This window comes from Halichoeres trimaculatus, unplaced genomic scaffold (genome assembly GCF_033239565.1).
Source record: "Halichoeres trimaculatus isolate MK-OKI-2021-1 unplaced genomic scaffold, fHalTri1.1 fHalTri1_scaffold_4, whole genome shotgun sequence".
NCBI lineage: Eukaryota > Metazoa > Chordata > Actinopteri > Labriformes > Labridae > Halichoeres > Halichoeres trimaculatus.
In genome coordinates, this window is record NW_027437182.1 from 10,710,057 (window position 1) to 10,733,310 (window position 23,254).

General features: G+C 40.1%; 1 protein-coding gene across 2 annotated transcripts in view; it reads left to right on the top strand.

The window, feature by feature from the left end:
- cachd1 (cache domain containing 1) overlaps positions 1–23,254 on the top strand; it is an 85,790-nt gene that overhangs the window by 35,281 nt on the left and 27,255 nt on the right. For both annotated transcript variants that reach the window (XM_074668201.1, XM_074668202.1), the window contains exons 2-5: positions 583–645; positions 7,117–7,265; positions 16,516–16,622; positions 22,222–22,348. In XM_074668201.1, the coding sequence (XP_074524302.1) occupies positions 583–645; positions 7,117–7,265; positions 16,516–16,622; positions 22,222–22,348 (446 nt within the window). The remainder of the gene's footprint in view (positions 1–582; positions 646–7,116; positions 7,266–16,515; positions 16,623–22,221; positions 22,349–23,254) is intronic.

A 23,254-nucleotide genomic window follows, 5' to 3' on the forward strand; every position in this document is an offset into this window, starting at 1 on the left:
CGTCTTGTGACATTTATAAAGTGAGTGTTTCTTGAGGAGGTACCAACAGGGCTCACTTTAATACTACAAAGATGATTTTTCATTTACAAATCTGATCTGATCCAAAGTATAAAAAATAATAATAAAAAAAAACTGTATCAGGACATCCCTAATTGTTTCTGCTTTTGTTGGTAGTCCAGTGCGGTCAGCATTTTTTAACTTAAACAGTGATAAAACAGAGGCTGTGATGTAATGACCTAATGTCAGCTCTGTGATGTTTGCCTCTACATTTTTTTTTCAGTATGAACACATAAAGTGTCTTAAATCTTGTAACATACTAAAAAATGTATCAGGACTAAACTCATTTTGTCTGCACCCAAACACTCGGCCTGTGTGTTAGCATCATTATAGCCAGTGTGCTACATTGCTCATGGCACATGACACAAAAAGTCTTTGTGGTTACTCCTTTAGGGAAAATGTGTTTTCATTTGTCTGTTAGTCCACTAGGTCAGAAGTCTCTGCTCAACAATACCCACAGAATAACTCAAAGTGTTCTCCTCATCTAACCCCTCCGTCTCTTCTTCCTCCTCTCTGTCTCTGCAGAGGATCTTCAACTCGTTCGTGTACACTGAGAAGACATCAAACGGAGAGACAGAAGTGCAGCAGGTGAGTAACAAAGGCTTCTTCTACCCTGTGTGTGTGAGTCCATGTGTGTGTGTGAGTGCCTGTTTGTGCATGTATGTGCCATGGATGATGTCTGTCTGCGGCCTTGTGTAGTACAGAAAAGAAACAACACACTCACACACACTCTCTCGCACCATCAGAGGAAAAAGAGGGTTTATTAAAATTCTACGGCTGCTGTCTCATTGGCTTTGAAGTTCTTGGTCTGTTTTTCCTCTCGTCTGTCTCTCAGTATGCGAGCAGAGCTGCAGTCAGCCTGGCGAAGGAGGCTTGAAGGAGAGAGCAGTATTATTTTAGAAATAAACAGCACACTGCCTCAAATAGGGAGATTTTTTTTTTAATAACGTATAAAGTCAACATTTATGTCTACAGATTTCCTCCTAGAGTTGTAATCTCAGCTGGTGCCTGATTTCCAGTCAGGCGCATTTGTGTGGAGGCTTGATGTCTTTACATATAGGGGTGCTTGTGTTTGTGTGTGCATCAAGGCTCACGAGAAACGGTTGACTGGTAAACACCAAAATCAAGAACAGACAGGTTGGTTTTTGTTTATCTCCAGTGGCCATGCACTAAGTTCTATTCCTTACAGAGTTAGCTCATTTTGGCTTTGAAACCTTGCTGCTACAGGAACAAAAACTCAGCCTCTCTGCTCTCTAGTGCTCCAAGCTTTGTGTTTCCAGAAGAGTGTCCATGTCCAGTGTTTCAGTCTGAAAAAAACTCTGGTGGACACAAGCCCTAAACCATGTTCTTTCACAGAAACCTCTGCCACAGTACTTAGTTTTCGGTTTTGGAATCTGTGTCACATGGATTCAGTGTACACTAACAAGCACTGTTCCCATCGTCTTTCATTTTGCTTCCACGTTGGATGAGCTTAACCTTTTGATTTCCATGGCCAGCTCATGGAGTGCCCATACATTGCAGCCACAGTCTCTCTGAGCAGACTCCAACTGATTTAGACCACAGCTCTGACATAGTTGGCTTGAAAGTCTCCTCCGAGGGGCCGTGTCCACGAGCCAAAGTGAGACTCAATTAGAAGAGGGTCTGCAGAGGAAAAGAGGGCAAAGAGCTACAGAGAGAAGCTGCTGGCTTCTCCTACAGAAAGTTATTATTCAGAAATCTGTCCCACTTTAATGACACCGACTGTCCCTCTCCTGCTCTGACAGGCAGAGGCTCTGTTCTGTTTAAGTATTCAACTTCTTTTACTCCGGGATGTGAGCTGTCAGGAAATTTAGACCTCACTCTCACCCCCTGCAGGTATGTGATGCTTTAACTTACTGTTAACACAGCAAGAAAAACATGTTTTTTATCAGACACCTTTATGTTGAATTTCATGCTAACAGATAGGTGTGTGGCTAGCTTGGTAATGCTTGGTAAGAGTTAAATACTGCCTTAAAAACTACTCTTATCAGCATTTACGTTCTCAAACTAGTAGAGTAGTAACCTTGACTCAAGTTTCTTCTATCACCTTAAAGGATTTGCTAAATTTGACGCAGCAATTGAGATATGGTAGCATTTTTCTTCTTACCTCCACCTGTATGAATGATTTGGGGAACAGTGTTGATCCCTTATACTAAGTTTTACAGTATTTGACTTCAGTGTGTATACAAGGCTAAAATAAGAGACAAATAAGTCACCAGTTTACTGAAAACCTTTAGGCCACACTCAAATTTTTGATACTAATTGCAATATGTGGACATTACTGTCGAAGTGCAATATTTTCTTGTTAGCATCAATTTACATTCAAAACCACCACTGATATAAAATACAATAGACACTGGTATTCCATGTAAGTATTTTTTCAATTGCCATAAGTCACTTTATAACTGATAATACCCATTTGCAGTAGTGCTGCACGATTTGGGGAAAAGGTGCGATTTGCGATTAGGTGGACAATATTGCGATTGCGATTGTGCTTGCGATTTAATAAAAAAAAAGTTGTGTCATGATGAGTCTACAGACTTGCTTGGTTATCATGGAGAAAAATCTGAATTGCATGTGCTGACACTGCGATTGCGAAAATCGTGCAGCCCTTATTTGCAGTATTTACTTAATGGCTAAAACCCAAACACTGACTTTTATCCAAACCACCTCCTACATACAACATGTGAATGTAGTATGTTGTAGGCACTACATACTACCTACTGCTTTTGTTTGTAGTATGTAGTATGACTGATCTGTTTGGTCTGTTTTGTAGTATACTACTCTGGTTTCCAGTTTTAAATATGGAGCTACAGATGATATTTTGCCTTTATTATAAATGTACGAAACAATCTATGGGCAGATCTCGGCCTTTTAGTTATTTTGTTAATCATATCACACAGAATCATCATTCTTGATTTCTAATCTTAAACCAAAAGTTATATCATTTGCTGAAAATTGATCTGAAAGGGATTTTAATTTTTTTTTTATATAACTGATGGAAAAACACTTCTGTTTAATCCACGTGTGGTTTAAAAAGTGAATTAGTTGTTTATATGGGATAATGAATTTGTTAAAGTAAACACCTCTTACTGGAAGTGACAAGATTTTCTGGTGTTTATTCGCATTATTTCACTTCTATCTCACAGACCATCTAATGTTAGTGTTGTTGTGTTGTAGTTATATTGATGACTCATTCCAGTTGATGGCGGTAAATCACCAAAACCTGTCACCTGCATGGACAAACAGTGTTAGCGCCGTGCATTGTGGGAAACAGTTTTCCAGATAGACTGGTCCGTTGTATACTGAGAAATTTTCCTGGATCAGTAGGACATCCGAGGATTTTTAGTATACTGCAGATTTTGCAAGATTTTGTATACTGACTACTACATACTAAATATCAGCCAAAATAATAGGCACTGCCAGTGTAGTATGCGGTTTGGAAAATAGCCACTGTGTTGTTACAATTCAGGAAGCCAGAGCAACAAAATTTCATTCCCAAATCCACTGTTGTGTTATATGTGCTATGACAGTGAAGGGAGTCTAAGTGTATTTATCACCTACTAGATCAATAATAGTGGAACAAATACTAAAGTGCACTCACAGTGTAACCTTTAAATTTGAACACTTTTCACATTTTTAGGCAGCGCCTTGAGTGACAAAGTGGTTATCAGTTCATTGTGCCCCTGCAGGTGTGTAAGTGAGTTATTAAACTGTCAACCTCAGCACAGGTAGCTGCAGGTTTGATGCTCTGACATTTAAGAAATGGAGGGAAAAGGACAACAGGGATTGTTCAACTGAAGTAGAAAATGAGATTTAGAGTATTTGCCACTTTAACCTTCCATCATGGCTTTATTATTTTATTGGTTTGTTATCTGCTGTGAACTTAGTATGACAGAAGCCAGAGGAATCATCTCAACGTCTCTAATCTTTATGTCAGATTTTCCAAACAAATAGTAGATTAAAAAAACTCCAGACGGCTAAGATGTAACATTTAATCTTGCGCTAACTTGCTTCACATTTATGTCGTAAAATGTTACAACTAAAGAGTTGTGCCTCAGAGGAGGATTCTGTAATGCATCTTCAATTTTATTGCATCAAAAGGTCTTTCCTAATTTTATCAAATCATGACGAATCTCTTCATCGCTGTCGGTAGAGCGAACAAAGTCAGCAATGTGGAACAGAAACAAACCATTTGATAGTAATTGGAAGCAACATGTCCATTTCTCACACCAGTGGAAATGCACTAATTCACTAATAAAAATCAGTTTAACCAGGCAGTAGTAATCATGTGCTCTGTGCTGGTCACTTCAAAGTTCCTCCCTTTCAGCAGGGCTCAGTGTCCTTCTATATTTACCTCATCCTGAGAGTAAGTCTTAGTTTTGCCATAAGCACCGCTGCCAGCAGCTGTGGCTAAATTCTCACAAAAAGCAAACCTCAAAACTCCCAACACGAGAGTTCATGGTGCACCCATTCCACTTTGTCCAGATCTGTGGCTCAACAAACTCCACTGGGTGCTGCAAACCCTGAAGATCTGGTTGGACGTTTGAAAGCGTGGAGAGAGAAGAGGCCTGTGTTTTGGAGAGTGTGGTTAATCTGCAGAGTGAACGTTTGCTTTGGCTGTCGACTGAAACTGAAGCTTTAACTTACAGAGTTTCTGGTTTCTCTTGAGTCACTTCGAGTCTTACTTGGGAAACACTGTTCAGCTGAACACTGGCCCATTTTCCTCTTTTTTTAGACCAAGTCCACTTAGCTAATTGCTGCACCGCCACGTATGGAAATTGCTGTAGTAGTGGCGGTGCCACGCTTGTGTGTTTAACTTTATACCTTCATTTGAGAGTACACAGTTTAGTGTCTTGCTCTTTGCTTGTGTGTATGTGTGTGTGTGTGTGTGTGTGTTTGTGGTGGAGTGGGGTAATTGTGGGCAGTGCCTCGGGCCCTTGTTAAACCCCTAATAGAAATAGCGGACGGCTGATGAGGTGTGGAAGCGGTCAGTGGGTCGTGCTGTATTTCCCTGCTCCTGGCTTGAAACGCAGCCTCTCTTGCAGGCCCTGGTAATTATGAGATGTGAACAAAGGGGGTCCAGTTACAGAGGAAATAAGCCTTTTTTGTATTCAGTCAGACTGAGAAGGTAGCTTACAATAGCAGTGGAAAGTCTTCAGACCAGAACTCAGTTATTTCTGTTTCTGCTCTTGTTTTATGGGAGGGAAAAAGGGAGCTCAACTTTTAGGATGCATTCCTTCTGCTTATACATCATCACATTGATAATATATGCCTGTTTTGATTTAATTGTGTGGTAATGACTCATTTGATTAGTGTTCTAGTTGTTGGACCCTCCACCCCTGAGAATAAAACGCCTACAGAATTAGAAGGTTTGACACTGAACTGCTCAGCATTTGAAGAAATGACAATAATTTAAACCTCATTCTCTTTTTGAAATAATACCCCGTTTTTGATCAGTGACAGGAGCTGTAGCGTCTCACATGCTGCAATCAAGCGGCAACCTCCGGTCTAAGAATATTAGACGATGTGGAAGTGCTAAAATCTGCTGTTCAAAAAACGTCTCCTGTCTGAGTCCCTGATTTTCACTGATTTCCCCCACCCACTGTACGGGTAGGGATGGGTACCTTGCACATTTGAAACGATACGGCACCGATGCTCGGTACCTGGCAATTGGTATCGGTACTTGACAGTACCATTTCCAGGTACTTTTTTGTGTTCATGTGGTGAAAAATATCAGTTAAATAAAATTTAATAATAATTAAATATCAAATGTCTTTAATTTAACAATTTTTTGCTTCAACATATAGTAAACTTGCAATGCTGTGTTCATGTCCAGCATGGAAAACTGCCTACTCTTACAGTCACATGGATGGGTTTAGGTACCTAAACATGGTACCTTTTGATTTTACGTGAATCTGTACCCAAAACTTTTGACAGAATTCGGTTGGTACCTACAAAAGTACCTAACTCAGTACCCATCCCTATGTGCGGGGGTGATTTTTTTTTTCAACTCGGCCGTTAAGAGGATATTAAGATCACAAGCTTGCCCAATCAGAGGCACAGCTCAGGGTCACATGACGGACAGACGCCCATAGCTGTAGGCCAAGCCCCTGCCACTACCAATATGGCCGCTACAGCCGATGTGCTTCATTTTCCGTTACAGAAACACACAGGTGATGTTGAGGAGACTACGTCCATGTTTTATCCAGTCTAGGCTGCAATTCAACAATAACTTTTTACTTTTACCTTCCCTTCCTGCCATGACTCTGACTTAAGTTGTCTTAAGATACATTTGTTTTCAGTTTTTAACACTGAATTATTTAAACATTTTGATTTATTTTTAAGTCTCTTGTAAAAAAAAAAAACGTTTTTCCTTTATAAATCACATATTTTTTTGTATTATTTTACTCTTTATTGTGAGGTCTAGCTATGAAAAAAAAGAAACCTGTTGTGTCACATGCAGTGGACATGCACATTAAAGAATCAGTAAAAACAACAAGATAACGTTTTTCCATGGCGAATAATCTAAACTTGAAATGATTGATATTTTCATGTGAAGCCTTTTTTTCTCATTATAGGTGTCCATGCTCATATAGCCCCAGTATGCTCTGTGAAGAAAAAAACAAATACTTTTAGCAGTGTTTAATTCTGGCTACAAAAATCACTTCATTTTCAAAAAAGCAAACAAGTATGTTGGTACACGCAAAAGATTTCACTCCTGTCTGAAGCCAGCTGGTGTTTCTTGTATTCTCGTGACAGCAGATTCACACTTTTTCCACAAACATGTGCTTTCAATGTGCAGCACCTCACAGCCACAGTTAACAAAACCTGACTTGTAAGCATGCTTTTATTAGGTGTGATAGCAAATGAGTGGTATGTGTGTGTTTGTTAGTGTGTTTGTTAGTGTGTGCATGATTGTGTCGTTTCTTTAAGTGCTCCATGTAATCTTTGAGCTTCTTTCAGTGTTAGTCAAAGTTAAATGTGGGCGTTTCCACCACTAATAATAGTCTGATAATCGTGCCTGTTTCCTCTGTGCAGCTTGCCAAGAAGATCCGTGAGAAGTTCAACCGTTACCTGGATGTGGTGAACAGGAACAAACAAGTGGTGGAGGCCTCATACACGGCTCACCTCACCTCTCCACTCACTGCCATCCAGGACTGCTGCTCCATCCCTACATCGATGATGGAGTGAGTAACTTTCTCCTCTTTCTGTCTCTCATAAATCTCTCCCCAAACTCTCTGCAGGAGGTGCATTCTCTGTCTGTAAATCTACCTCCAGCTGTGACGCACCTGCACTCAGCCCTCCATACATTTCCTTTACACTTCCACTTCACACAGACACATCCCCACCTCTCCCTTGTTTCAACTTGTTTTCATCACTGTCAGATTACATCACACAATTTACAGCCTTGAGTAGAACGGGCACGCTCAGATATTTGGCGTCATTTTTAACTCAGCTCTTGTTTCAGAGCTTTTTCTAACAACCATAACTGAGTCTGTTGTATCTCTGCTGAATCGTTCTTTTTTATGTAACTAAGTTTTATGTCAGTTTAGCTCAGAATAATACATCTTACACTGTGATTTAACAAGACAGTAAATAAGAAACACAGATCATAAAATCATAGAAATAATTATAGAACAAGAACAAAAGCGAAAATTGAGAAATCAATATTCAGAAAATGCAATTGATATAAAAGAACTGAAGTAGATATACAGTTCTGTAGAAAGAGAAATACGATTCATATGAGGCAAACCTGGTCTGTAGTGTTTGCTGACGATGTCAGTAGGACCGTGCGTGTTGTAACTTTGGCTGAAAATGACTCCCTGCAGCTCATTTATTTGGATCAAAGTTTTTTTTTTACCTTTTTGCATCCTCACTGTTCTTTATTGTTCCTTCTTTAAATTGAGAGCTGTTGTCTGTTGTTTATCCTACCTCTTGTAGAGGCCTATGTTTTGGGGCCTCTGCCCCGGTAAGCTATGTTGAGACCCTCCATAAGGCTGCCCACTGTGCCTGGCCTTTGTTTTCTATGCAACAAGCATCATGAGAAATAAAAATAGATTTGTTGTTGTTATTGTTGAGAAGCACTGTATACGCATGTGGAGATGTGTTTCTGCCACAAATGGACTAAACTGTATCAAGGGAGAAGGGATAGAGCTGGGACTACAAATGCAAACCCGAACGCTCCCAGTACCAAGGTCCAGTCCTGCACCTGATTCTGCAGGGTTTTTTTTTTTTACAGAAAGTGTAAATACAGATTCATCTAGTGTGAACTCTAAATACTAGGGCTAGGACAATCTGCTGTTCTCGCAATTTGATTCTATTGCTATTTTTGGGGTTCTGATTTGATTTAAATTGCGATTCTTTGATATTTACGATTTTTGCAATTTTTAGTTTGCATTTTTAACACCAGGCCATGGAAAAAGTAAAATGATGATGATAACGTCTACAGACTATACCAGGAGCCGTATTTTTCCGTAAAGTGCACATCACGTGAGTCAGAGAGAAACATTTCACCCTTTGCTGGAGAATAGTGGTAATTTTTTCCAACCCAGTTTAAAAATGAAGAATTTGAAAAAATAAATGTGTTTTTTTTTTGACAAAGAATCCGGATTTTGATATTGTCAAACAAAGTATCATGATGTATCAATTTTTTTTCTCCCACCCCTACTAAATACTCATGAGGATGTTAGTAATGAAACAAGTGTCTGTTAACCGACTGAAATCAATACAGACGTGCTGGTGTGCTGTGTTATTCATATTTACAGACCGTGCCCATTTTGATGACAGTCATGCAATTTGTCTTACAGTCTTAACTTAGTTCAAACTTGTTTTAGCTCCTGTATTGTATGATTTAAATGAACTCCAGAAAATGAGTTCACAAAAATGAAAAGAAATTAAGTTTTTTGCTAAAAAAATTTCTGGGGAAGGATCCCAAAACCCATGTTATGTGTTATACATGTGTTTGGTGGCTGTAGTTTATCTTTCTTGAGGACACAAACTATTTATAAGCAATAATGGAACAGATGGATCTTATTACATTTAAACACAAGTTGTTGTTTACTTGTGCAATTAATTTTCTAAGGCCACACCAAGCCACAGCAAAGGGTGAAATAAGGTTACCTATATGAAAACGTTTATGTAAGTAGAATTGGGGGTGAGACTGAGTTTTAGATTTTAAACCTTTTTCTGTGAGACTTTCAGTTTGCCCCAACTCACAGTGCAGACTGAGCTTTTTAGCCAATCACAGACTCCAGCAGGCGAAAACAGAGTTCAAAGCTGGAAAGCTCAGAGTGGGAGAGAGAGGGAGCAGCTTTTAGACCTAATCTACAGAGCAGCAGCTGTTTCCCCCCCCTCATCTTTCTTTCTCCATTTCTGTCCATCTCCCTCGTCTTTATCAGCCGATGTTTCTCGTTTTGCTCTCTGAAGTTTTCGCTCTGCAGACTTCACAAGCTGCAAGGTCACCTGTTTTTTTTTTTTGCTTGGCTCAGGGCCGCTGGCCACCTGTAGCCGGATCATGCACATGACATGCTGGACATACATTCAACAGGTGTTCACATGCCTACATGTTGTATTTATGTGCTAGAATGTGCTATCCAAAGCCAGCTCTTAAACCTGGGCTTTGCAACTTTCAGAGACAGTTTGAGGCAGATTCTGCGGAGAAAAATATTATATAAGACTGGAGGAAGAAGGATGGAATGATGCAGGGGGAGTCACATGGTGCTGATGGGGAGGGAGGGTAGAAATACCAAACTGAAGCTGAATCTGACAGATCCCTGAACTTCAAAGGATCTTCCCCGGGGGAGGATAAAGGCGCAGAGCTCACTCACTTTCATTTTTTGGGTTTATGCGGGGTCCTGAGATACTTAAAGGAGCAGAATGTAGAATGATTTAGCTCCCACTTCTTTTGCTTTCTGCGTCGGGAAACTTAGTGACGCAAGAGACAAAAAAACATAGGTTTGTTGAGGCTTCCTACGCCCAAAAAGTTTTAGCAGCTGTAGTTTCCGAATCACCACTTAGTTACGTACATAGTTATCAGTTATCATAAGATCTGATAGATTACATATTTTCTGTGTCAGCTTTAAATACACCCACATTTGCAAATGCTAAAAACATGCATAAGAAATTATTAGTAGTTAGTGTTACAAGTGCCTAATTACTGAAGACCAGAAAACTTAGAATGGGTCACATTGGTGACAATTTACTTAACAAGCCGAAACACTGAAAATTGCTATTTGAGATCAATGTGGATAATCCCCAAAAAATAGATAAATTAAAAACACCAAAACTATTCTAATTTAGTGTCCTTGGTAAAAGAGGGGCCATCGCAGACCTGATACACGACTCTGTTTTCCTTTGGTGCACTTCACACTGCCCTTCATTAGTCTTCAGCATCAGCTGCTTGGGGGGGTCTCAGACAGGTCAGCCAGTTTAGAGAAGGATCAGGTGGTTCACAGGGTGTCCATGTCTGTTAGCCATCAAGCTAGCAGGCTATCATTTCTCAGGGAGGCCACTGAGGGCAGTGCTTAGCGCCTGCTGGTATGCTTTAATCACTGCTGGGTCTCAGCGGCAGCCTGTACCTGAAAATAGCAAACGTATGTCACTCGTAGCATTAGTGTGTGTTTGCATTTGTGTCTCTGTGTTAATATATTTAACATGAAATCTCCAGGTGCTCATTTTCAACAGACCCACAGCCATGCAGTTGTAAAAGTGAGAAGTGTGCTTGGGAGCTGCCCAGATGGTACTTAACAGACTCATTTCCTCAGCAGTTCCAGAGGAGATGAGCTGTAAATGGACTGTGCAAAGAAAATGATATTATTCAAGATCCTGAAAAGGATTTTTTGGGGTGGGGTGGGGGTAAATAAAATCAAGTTTCTGCTGAGTGAAGGAGGAGAAAAGTAGAGGAAGGAGGAGATGTGTTTAAGATGTTGTCCAGATTTAAGAGCTTGTTATCTTGCTGCCAGGGGAAGAGCTAGCATCCAAAGTGATGAATTTGCTAAGAAATTGAAGCTTTGATGAGCCAAGTCTATGAGTCATTAATGTCAATAGATGTGCTGAATGTGGCTAATGTTAGAAGAGCTAGTAGCACCAGCTTTGTTTACTTCTGATATTTAATGCTTTTATTGTCAACGTCTTAATCAGAATCAGAATCAGAATACTTTATTGATTCATTTCAGTTACATCTCTTCCAAGACATATAAAAAAAAAAAACTTAGACATGGGAAAACAAACAGGAGTGGGATTAACCTTGGAGCCAACTTAAAATTATTGCCTTTTTTGAGTTGAAAACCCACTTTTGCTCTTCCCCCACAGGACAAATCTAACAGTGTTCCAGCTATGAGTCTTGTTACTGAACAGACCACAAATCTCTGAGTCCACCAGTGATCACTTCATAACCAACATGCCGTAACATCATCTGAGCGATGGTATTCCAAATGTCAAATAGCTTCAGTAATAATTAAACAAAGATTAAAGTCAGCATAGTGCTAATACAGAGCTCCTGTTTCTGAGGAAGCACTCTCACTATCTGAGCTATGGGAAGATTTACAGTCCACATCAAGAGTATACATATCACCAGTGAGCAGCTACTGAGAGTCAGAGCTACAGGTCAAGATGATCTTGGTTGCTCATTCAGCACGATGATGATACCTCTTTTTGCAGAGGACATGGCTCAGTGTCAGAGGAGCTTGGAGGAGTTTGTTTAAATGACCTGAACAGGTGTAAATATTTGGCTTTACAATAGCTTCACTGATAGCACAACAGTTTGAGAGCCTAAATGTATGAAAGTGCAAAAATGTGGGGCAGATGTACTGAAAGAGGGGCTGTTATGCTTTCCCATTTGTAAATATGGATATAAAGTAACAATATTGGAAGTTTGTACTAAACGTATGCAGATTTTTAAACCACCATTTGTTCATAATGTTGTAGAAATCCCTGAATCTGTTTTTTAATTGCTCTATTCAAAAATAAAGCATGAGATCTCTATGAGAAATGATGGGGTCATTTTATCAGGATCTCCTAAGTGGATTATGACACATTGGAGAGGCAGGACCTCAAACATCAAGGTCTGTCTGCTCTGTCAAGCTCTGTCCCCAATAGACTTCTGGAGGTCTGGCCAATCTGAGGGTGGGAACAGTATTTTTAAGAGTTTTAAAGGTGTGAATAAAATTTTGTCCAGTCTTATTTACTAGGGCTGAACAATTAATCGATTTTAAACCGACATTGCAATGTAATAGGATGCAATTTTCAAATCGCAAAGGCTGTAATTAGGAAAAAAAATGTTTCATGTACACAGACCTGGAGGGAATATAGTAACTTGTACTTGTTCTCCCTTAAAACCAGAAAAGGTCAAAATGCTGTTTTTTCTGGCAAAAAAAACCCTGTGGGCTACAAAGATCCATCCAATAGATCGTAGAGCCATACCCCTTGGTCACTTTTTTCTGTATGGTTTGTTACTCTTACTGACAACTGGAGATCAGTAAAATTTCACAGTGTTCCTTTTTCTTTTTTAATTAAGAAATGCAAAATAGACTTGTTTAAATGCTAACAGTATCTTTTGTTGGTTAGTCATACTATAAAATGACTTACAACTTGTGTTAAGTGAACAATGCAGAAGATAAACGCCCCCCCAAAAAATCGTATGCTAAATCGCAATCACAATATTGGTCTAGAAAAATTGCAATTAGATTATTTTCCAAAATCCTTCAGCCCTACTATTTACACACATTAGTAATGGCAAAGAAAAGTTCAATCCAACTCATTTTGCTCGAGAATCTCTGTGACACCACAACCCCTCCTCCATGCTACTATCACAATCAGATCTGGATGAAGCTTCCTCTGAGCCCTCTCCACCCTCCAACTAGCATGATCCTGCTGCACTGTTGCTTTTCACTGAGAGACTGCAAAACATTATGCAGGGTGTTACACTTGATGCCTGAGAATACACAACAGCAAGCCTCTTCAGGGTAATTGTACTCACTGGGCTGTTTGAATGTGAAATGATTGCTTCCTCTGTGAATATACGTGGTTCTTGAAGCGGGGTACAGTTTAATAAAATGGGTTTATAAACATTGGATGGCTTGTAACTGCTGAACATGGCAGGTGTTGCCTTATTTAGAAGTGCCTGCCTGTTTCACTCTGCGGTATAAGACACACGGCTTTTCCTATTTACTCCACTCACTGAAGACTTGTAACACTTATTTTTTCTCCTGTGGTTGCCTTTGGTTCTGTTAGGCTGGTGCATTCTCTGTATATATTCATCTGTTCTGTCTTTCTGGGTAAAAAGCAAAGGAAAATCATCAAGCTTGGGAAACAAGAATAAATTGTGGGTCATTAACTCATTTTCAAGGACACTCCAAAGCTCATTATTGGTGTTTTGTATCCCTTCAATGTTCCAGGATCTTTTCTAATCACTGCACAGAAACTGATCTCTTTTGGGAGGTATGGAAATGAACCCTCATTCCTACAATACATTATTAATCTGAATATTTAGAGTAAGAATTATTTAAAGCGACATTTAGCTCATGGGTAAGAGTTTGAATTCACACAATTATTTTTCATATTCAGTGACTCATCCCTGGCTTGTTTTGCAGGACTCTGGTGAGTAAAAATAAATTTTAGCCCTCATTAAGACGTCTGATCAGAATCGAGCCCCTCTCTGAGTCTCCCTCGTTCTCGTGTGTTTTTTGATGTGGAATTCAAAGCCGCTGCAAATGTATTTTTTATCTGGCACACATTTCTGCCCACCCCTTCCATGCAGAGCGGGCTGAGGGAGAATAGTAATGACTTCGGCCTTATGGGACTCCAAATGAGTGAAGTTCAAACACAGCCTGCACATCACAACGCCTGTCAATCAAACCAGGCTGGTGCCAGGTCTGCATGCAGAGGAAGCCAAAGAGTGTGTAGCACGTGTGTGTTTATGTGTGCACATGTGTATCTGTATGTTGCTTGCCAGGAGCATGGGGAGGGGGGTCTAGTTTGTGGGATTGGAAGGATCAAAGCAGCCAGACTTGGTGCACTGCAGAAATAGGCTGCTGATCTGCATACCTGCCATTTCTGTCAGCTCTTAACCTTAAAGATACAGACTCTGGAAAGCATGTCAGACATCTTAAAACAACACCACTCGTGATGTTGGTTAATAGTAAAACAAACAACTGAAAAATGATACATGTGAAGATATGTGTCGCTGTCATGCTCATTGCAACACGTGTCCCTTTTTGTGTCACCTCTTTAACACATTAGGTTTTGAGTATGCTCAAGGACAACATTGCAGTGCTAATAGTTCTATGATTACCCTTCTCCATCAGAGCTCTTTTAAAAGGACGGTTACAGGAGTAAATGAGTGACATGAAGGAGTACAGCCCACCTGGGTAACATCCCAACACTTTCAGAAGTCATGTGACATAGATAAGAGGAGGTCTGTTATTAGACTTAGCTTTGGCGTCTAATTACAACAAAGAAGAGCACTGGATCAGCCCCATGTTATATTACTTTAGAGGCAGGCTGCATCATCATCTCTTAACAATTTAGGAAGCAGAAGTGCCTCTCAATAAGTTCCCAGTTCAGTATGTTTTTAAATATATTTTTAAGAATGTTGGACATCTATCCCCCATCAAAGTGTTCTTACAATTTCAATGAGTCTATTTTTTTTATCATTAATTCGGGTGGAGTGTAGACAGGAAGAGGGTTTTCTGAAATAATCTACTGTCTCAACTGCATTACCTCTCAAAGATATGAACCTTTACCCAACATAAGGGGCAACACCAGGAATTTATAAGTATAGATGTTGATGCTCACCATTAACATTTTGACTGGGGATCAACCAGAGAAAATGTTGAAATTACTTTGGGGCCGTTTACACGACAAAGGTTTTAAGGGTGAAATGCAAAAGTTTTGTTGCATTTCAGACCATGTCCACACGTAGCTGGGTATTTTCAAAAACGAGCACCCCCCCTGTTCATTTTCAAAAATACGAAAAAACGCAAGAAATCCGTCAACACGCAGCGGGTAAATCTGCCGGTGAGTGCAGCTCGAGGCATGCCAAACCAACAATGGGCAGTGTTTTCTGGACCTACAACCTGTGCCAGCCAATCAGAATGAGCCTCCCCCATTCAGCTGTGATGTTTAAGAACTGAAAACTCCGTTTACCGGGGTCTACACAAAATCATGAAACCAGAGTTTTCCAAAATCTTCACTTTGGCTGGAGTATGCGTTTTCCTAAATACCCGGCTACGTGTGGGCATGGCCTCAGCCTCGGGTTTACACGGAAACGGTGTCTCAGCCAACCTAACACGCAAACTTTTGAAAACGCCCTCCAGAGTGGGATTTTTCTGAAACGCTCCCGACACCGTTGCTGTGTAAACAGTAAGCCGGCGTTTTCAGTGGAAACGCTGACGTCACACTCCACTTCGCGCAAGTGCATACAGCAGGACAACAGCATCGTTGTTACGATCGTCGCGAACTATCATGTTGTGCTTGTGCTGCTCAATCTGCTGAATCTGCTGACTGTCTTTTAACAAAATGTGCATCTTTTGTTCAACTTGTTAACTTAGTATTCCCTGATACACCAGATGACCGGCTCAACTCTGCTTGGGTGGAGATCTCCCCAAAAGCAGCTCCTGGTCAAGACAGTTATATCACCACCTACAGGCCTGGCATGCTTACTACAGCATTTTCAGTCCATCAGCATTTCCGTGTAAACGCAGATTTTTTTCACTGTTTTAGCGTTTTCAGATGAAACGTCGTGCAAATGGGGCCTTAGAGTACTCTAAACTCACATTTTCAACAGGCTCTCACATCTGTAATATAATTGCTATGATCAGCAACAAACTGATTGAAGAGGAGAGCTGTAAATTAGTAAAGTATTATGAATGGGAAATGCCTTTGTAAATGCTGGAATAGATGAGTACTTGGGAGTCATGTCAGGAACTATTAGATAGTTCAATAAATAGAACAAGTGGATGTGTAGATGGATAATGAAATTAACTGATAGAAATGCTGACAGATGGGTAAATGGGTGGATGATGGATGTGTTAATAGATGAAAGAGTTGTTGAATTCATAAATGGATGGGTAAGTAGGGCTGTTGACGCAGAGGTAAATATATGGATGGATGGATGGAACAAATGTTTTGGCTCTATGATGGGAAAAGAGCATTACCTTTTGTCAGACAGGAAGGCAAATTCAGCAGCTTTCCATGGAAAGAATGATTCACCATCAAGTAGATTTCATTGTTTTCATCATTTTGTGTCTCTTAGTCAAACACTTTTTCAGTTTAAACATGACCACTGCTATGAGGTTTCCCATATTTTTTCATTTATTGGAAATAAAGCTGTGGAGCAATAAATCTGAGTGCTGAGAGAAATGTCTAAACTGCTCTGCCAACAAATGAGCCGGACACGCTCTATAAACTCCACAATGTGCTCTGTCTTTGTGTGTTTAGGTTTGATGGAAACTTCAATACCAATGTCTCCAAGACCATCTGCTGTGACAGACTCTCCCCTACTGTCAACAGCCGAGCCTTCAACCCGGGACGAGACCTTAACTCAGGTACGTCAGACACATGCACACACACACACTTGCAAACAAACTAGATAGTAGGATATCAGGATAATGGTTTGGCAGGTTTCAGAGATAAAATAACAAAAGAGAAGCTTAAACTGTTTGAATTTGTTCATTTTTACTTCAGGTCAGTAACCGAACACTGCACATTTAACAGCCATTTCCATGGTTTAAATTAAGAAGCCGGCTCCTTCTGCTCTTATCTTATGAAATGTTAAAAGCAGAGGACACTGATCTGAGATAGAAATAATTAACTGTGCATGTCAAAAGTGATGGTTTTGCAGCCTATCTCACTTTTTTCCCCTTCTCCTCAGTTTTTCTTCCCCTTTGATTTCAAAATGATTTTTTACAGCCTGAGATCAAACGCTCTGTTTGACTTTGAACTCTGTCTGCGATTATATTCAGAGGGTTTATTTCTTTATTATCCTATTCTTTGTCAGGACTTTGTCAGCTCTTTGTTTTTGTCCTCATTTCACCTCAAGTTCCAAGTGCTGCAGTATAAGGCGTTTTCAAGTTTTAAAGCATATAAGCATTACCTCATCCTCATTTTCTCAAGAAGCACTAATGACGGTTGGTTTGATTATGTTCTTACATACATTGCATTCATTGAGGCTCCATGTTGCAGAATATAATTACCCACATCTCTCTGCACCACAGATATCAGCCTGTTTTTGATTAGGAAGAAAATGGATCAGCTTGACTTAAAAACCAGGCAACTTCTAATCCTCTGCCATCGCTTAATGCATTACTTCTGCGTCCAGAGAAGACAATATAAAGTTGAACTTTATGCATTAATGACTCATACAGACTTTTTCCAGGATACTTTACCACTTTCCCTGAGTCTCATAACTTTTCAGTTTCTGTCCAGCACACTTTGATGAATAACAGCTGGCTGTCCGTAGAAACTTTGTGATTTAGTGGCTGCAGTAATTGAACTAATTTAATAAAATCTGGCTGAAAGCTATGTCAGATTGTGTGAGTTTTCAAGTGCCCAAGATTTTACTGCAGATGTTGCCTTTTGCCCAAAACAGTTTAAAGCTTTAAAATCATCACTGGGTATTTTATTCCTACATGCAGACTCAAACTTGTGTCACATATTGAACACATATGAAGAGAGCCGTTTGTCTTTAAAACTCAACTCTTAGACATAATCCTTCATTAAGACCTAAATTTGCACCTAGAAGGTAAAGAGGAGATTTGCTTCATCTGTATTTGCCTTGGCAGCTAGTTTTGCTCAGACAAAGCCTTTATATCAAGATGATATCACAAACTTCAAACATCTATATCAGAAAGTCGTTAAAAACTTTGCTGTCCGCCAATGTTAATTTTTAAATGCTGCTAAGTGTTTTGCTCAGGGCTGACTAATGTTGGGTCTCTGTAAATAATTCAGCAAACATTTCAAACTAGATGTCTGGAGTTAATATTACAGTCAGTCTTTGTTTATATAGCTCTAATTCAATACAAATGCTATCCCCCGGCGACTCTTAACAAAAAGAGCCAGTCCAGACAAAACTCTTGGTTAAGTCTTCTCTCGAGTTTGACCGGGGCTTGTCAGATGCTTCTATTCCACATTTGGCTGATCATCTAAACCAGCATTTTATTTAGCAATTGTCAAAGTTTACCACATTGGCTCTGTTGTGAGTGTGTCTTTGTCTTTAGGTCTATTTTTGATCACCACCATGTCTCACCTAACAACTACTGCTGCTTTTACTTTAGTGAAAAATATGAGCACCTGTACACAAACCGTAGATGGTGTACAGTTGTCAGAGATAAAACTCAACCATTTCTGTTGTATGCAGTCATCTATTGTGAGATACCCCATTTGTGTTTTGGTTTGCGAGTTCCACATTCATAATAACGGCATTAAGACTTTCAGTTATACCGTGGGAGCATATCTGTTCCTAACACTGGTATGGTATCGGTATCAGCATCAGCCCTGAAAAACCAATAACTGCTTACCCCTTATTTTTTACAAAGGCTCAGCCATAGACTGTATATAGAGTGGTTCAGCTATGATAGTCTGAAAGAATCTGAGTGGAGCCAGGTGACAAAAATAAAAATATATTTTTTCTTTTGAGAGTCTGATCTCTTATTGGCTCTCCCTCCAGACATATTTTGTTGTGTTCCTCCCCCAAAATACAGAAAAACGGCAGCTGTCAATCATTGTTATACATTAACCACTGATAACTAATAAAAACAAAACTTTTCAGAAAAAAGGAGGACATGAATACAATGCAGCCAAATAATACCACCAAATCACTACAACAATCAAATGTGAGAAATGTTTCTATGAGGTGTAGTAGTTTTTTGAACTTGACCACAGCCCATGTGAAATGACTGGGGAGATGGATTCTTTGACCTATACTGCAGCCAGTCACCAGGGAGAGCATTTTTTGTGACAACCTCACTTTGAGCCTAGCAAGATGACATCTATTTTTTTACAGTCTATTGGCGCAACATAAGGTAAAACTAAGTCCTGTTTCTACCAAGCTGTCTGGCATAGATCAGTACGGTTTGGTATGGGTTGGATTGATGAAGCCTGATTCTTTTTGCATTTCCACAGCCAACCATGCCCCCTTTTGATAGGTGGTGTGTAAGCCAGATGCCGATAGCCGCGTCAGCTACCTAACAGAGTGACAGCATAGCAGCGTGACACAGTGTACCTTGCTAATAAAACCAACAAAGAAGAAGAAGAAACAGCAGCAACCATAGGTGTCAGCGTGATTTAAACTCACTGCTCACTTTATCACTGAAGTGAGATGTTTTTGAAGAATGCTCACATCTTACTATGCCGTTGCAACCTGGAGGTTTCAGCTGCCCCTCTTCCATCCCTTTTTACAGGAAACCACCATCATTTGTTCTTCTTCTTCTTCCATCACATTGCTGTCAAATGCCCCCTGCCCCACTCCTGTTTCATTCTGTCTACACATCCCGGCCTCCTCTTTCTACAAACCATTCATAATGACTGCCATTCATAACACGTCACCATCGGTTGGGTTTTATTTTCCTAACAAGCCAGTCACAGTGAGTTCAAGTTACCCCTCTGCTCGCCCCCTCCCTCACACTCAGCCCTCCTTGACCCCCACGTTCCCAGCGTATTCATTCTCCCCCATTTGTCTCAGCCCAGTCTAAACAAGCAGCTACAGAGAGGAGGGAGGGAGCGGGTGAGGGATAATTGAGAGGGAGAGAATGATGAATGAAGAGGAAGACGGGAGGGGTGAGAGCTGATTGAAATGGCGTAATTGTATAAGACTGTTGTTTACTTCCATCTTCTCTCTTCTCATATTCCATTTTTGCTTTTAGAGAGAGAAGAGAAAGGTTGGAGAGATAGTAGATGTTGAAAATATAAAGGAACAGGTGGATTTAAGGTGACTGGTTAGGAGTACTGGACAAGGTTGATGGGTTTCCTCCTTTCCATCTCAAAACTGTGTGCTTTCTGTGAACCACAAACGGCTCCATTAGATAATATGTGTCCAGGGTGTTTGGGGCCAAGCCTGATATTGTCTGAATCACAAAAAACTTTAAGTCATTTAGATCCTAATGTTCTGGAGGTGTCATTCTTGTTTACATAGCTGATTGGTTTCATGTGGCATTGTTGAGAAGTATAGGAGAGTGTCATCTGTGTAACAAGACGATTTATGTTACGTTAACATGAGGATGCATGTAAGGTGAGAAATATTAGTCCAAGTACAAGGCCTAGAGGAACTCCATGACCAACCTTTTTGGATGGAAGAGCTTTCTACCGCTAAGATTTTCAAAAACTGCCAAGTGTTTTGATCATGATGGATTAAAATCTGTGCCTTTGAATTCTCCTTACTCTACTTCTCATGTCCTCTCAGTCATAAGGTAACAGTTTCATTCTGTTAACCCTGAAACACCAACAAGATATCAGTCAATTGATTTGTTTTCTATTTAGCGTCACGTAATACTAAATGCTAAATATTTTAGGAAATTACCCTTGTTGTTCGATAAATGTCGCATTCTGACACTGGTATTAGTAACATGTTAGATTAAAATGCATATTTCAGTGTAGTTAATTGGGCTGAGTAGAGCTATTTCTGTTTCTTCATATCAACTGTGCCAATGCTGTGTTTTGTAATATGAAAGAAATCACAGATATTCCGATGTAGGTTGAAACTTTCATACCATATTCCTGTTGCTAAGATTTCCTTGCATCAGAATTTTTCTTTCCCAGCATTGTTAGATTCAGTCATTCCTATTGGTGGGTTTCATTGTGTCAGAGCACAGCAGACAAAATAGAAACGTGGAGGTTGTAGAACATTTTGTGACATTTGGGTCTTGTTTCTTGTGTGTCCATCTGTCTCTGCGAAGATCTAAACATTGTTGGCAGAGTGGAGCACTGTAGCCGACAGATGTTTAACAAGCCCCTCTTCCACTGTCAACAAAACGGAGTGTTTCCTGTTTATGTGAGCCTCAGAGACAGATGGAGTGACTGACTGGGTGAGGATAATGTACGGTGTGTAAGACGTGGCCATGTTTAAATAGATGCAACCTGCGGCGTAATTGTGAATTGAATTCTTTATCATTTTATGTTTCTGTTTAAAATTTGCCGTTGTCAGATTTTTCCACCCCTCAAACTGGAAACAAAAGACTTTGGCTGGTAACACCACTGGAAGCTTGTTCTCTCCAGCAGGTGATTAATTTATCTCATCACAGGCCAAGAACCTCATTCTGGGACTTTATATACCCAGCTGACATACAAGAATGGCTGTTAATATGTCTGGCAAAGACCATCAACTTAATTAACAAGATATTTGAAATCCTACCCTGTCTATGGAAACCGCTAACCACGGAATAACAAGCAGTCCGCCAAATGGCAGAGAAGTTGCTGAACTCATGCAGCTGCTAATGACCTGCAGAAACCAAATGAATCTCCATTAAACTTTGCAAATGCTCGCTAAACTGAACTTTCCAGACCTGGTTTGGTAGACTACTTGAAGAGTTACAGTCATTGAGTTTGCTGCGGCCTGTCTTCAGATCTGTGAGAAAAGCATGGACTGAACAGCAGCCTTATTGTTTGGTCTTGATCTAATAAAAGCTTTTTTATGTCTCCGCTCTGTTTCATCCCTCTCTGTGTCTGTTTTTGCCTCCTAAAGACCCAAAGTTTCTATTTGTGTCCCTTAAACTCTGTCCTCCCTCCCCCCTCTCCTCATCCCTTTGTGAAAGGCTGTTTTGTGTTGCAGTGAGTGGAAAGGAAGTTGCTGGCTTTGTGATGAGATCTCTATGAAGATATGTTGACTCTTTGAGCTAGTTAAAGAAAAATCTGCCTGTTTCAAGCAAATACTCAGACTCAGTGTCTGTGGGGGTTATTCCTCAAGATGTTGTGTCAGCCAATTATGCTGTCAAAATTATGACATGCTGATTGAAATACATGTCTAAATAAAGACATGTAATATACAGTTTAAACGGTTTAACTGAATTTACTCCATAGCTGAGTGTTTAAATTTGTCCTCTCTTCCTGCTCATCCCTTGAACTCTCTTATTCTGTTTTTTCTATACCTTCCTCTCAATCTTTCCTTCGTTTTTAACACGTATGACATACAATCTCTATCTTTTCCTTCTACAGTGCTGGCAGACAACCTGAAGTCCAATCCGGGAATAAAGTGGCAGTACTTCAGCTCAGAGGAGGGCATCTTTACGGTCTTCCCGGCTCACAAATTCCAATGCAAAGGAACTTACGAGCACCGCAGCAGGTATAAAGCAACCTCTCCTTTTATTCAACATGTGCTTTCCTTTTATTGTCAACCCAAGGTTTCTGCAGAACACCCAGTTTGTCAACAGAATTACTCCAAAGTCTTCAAAGCACCTTAACAAGCTGGCAGCAGTTAAACCACCCTTCCTCCTCCTCCTCCTCCTCTTTGTCAGTGGCTGTGGGGTGGCCCAGAGGGCACATAGATGGCATGCCGCCCTTACACACCCTGACCACACATGCCCTTGGCAGGAATGTGGCTCCGTACCGCTAAAGCCTGTTGGAATTTCACACCTCCAGTGTTGTGGGTTATTTTGTGGCTGCAGCTGAAAGACAGCTCTTTCTCTCCTTTCTTTTCTTCTTCTTTTGTCTTTCTACCTTGCTCCCTGGCACATTTTTTCTCTTTCTCTCACTTTATTTCATCATGTCTTGTAGATTTTTTTGTTCTTGTGGTTTAATTCAGTGAGCTGGCCAACAGCCATGACATAAATGACATTTCTTGGCTTGCTTCAAGTGTAAAGGGGGCTTTGTGAGTACATCAATCCCCTTCCCCGCCCTGGGCTGTCCAGCAGACCACACACAGGCACTGACCCTCAATACATTCCCCCCTATAGCAAGCTTATAATATCACACTTTAACTATATATGCCATGTTGTGGAAAATGTACCTGAATATTATAGTTTATACTCCCATTATACCAAATGTCTGCCATCATTTACACTTTTAATATCAAATGTATGTTCTGTAGGGAAATTATATGTATTTTTTTGAAAAAATGGCCAAAAACCAGCTGAAATCTTATTCTAATAATAAAAAAATGCAGAAACATGTTAAAGTAAAATGTCTACTTTACTTGCAGCTTGAGGTTTATTCATTTCTCATTAGAAAAAGTGGAACTTTAGCCATAAAA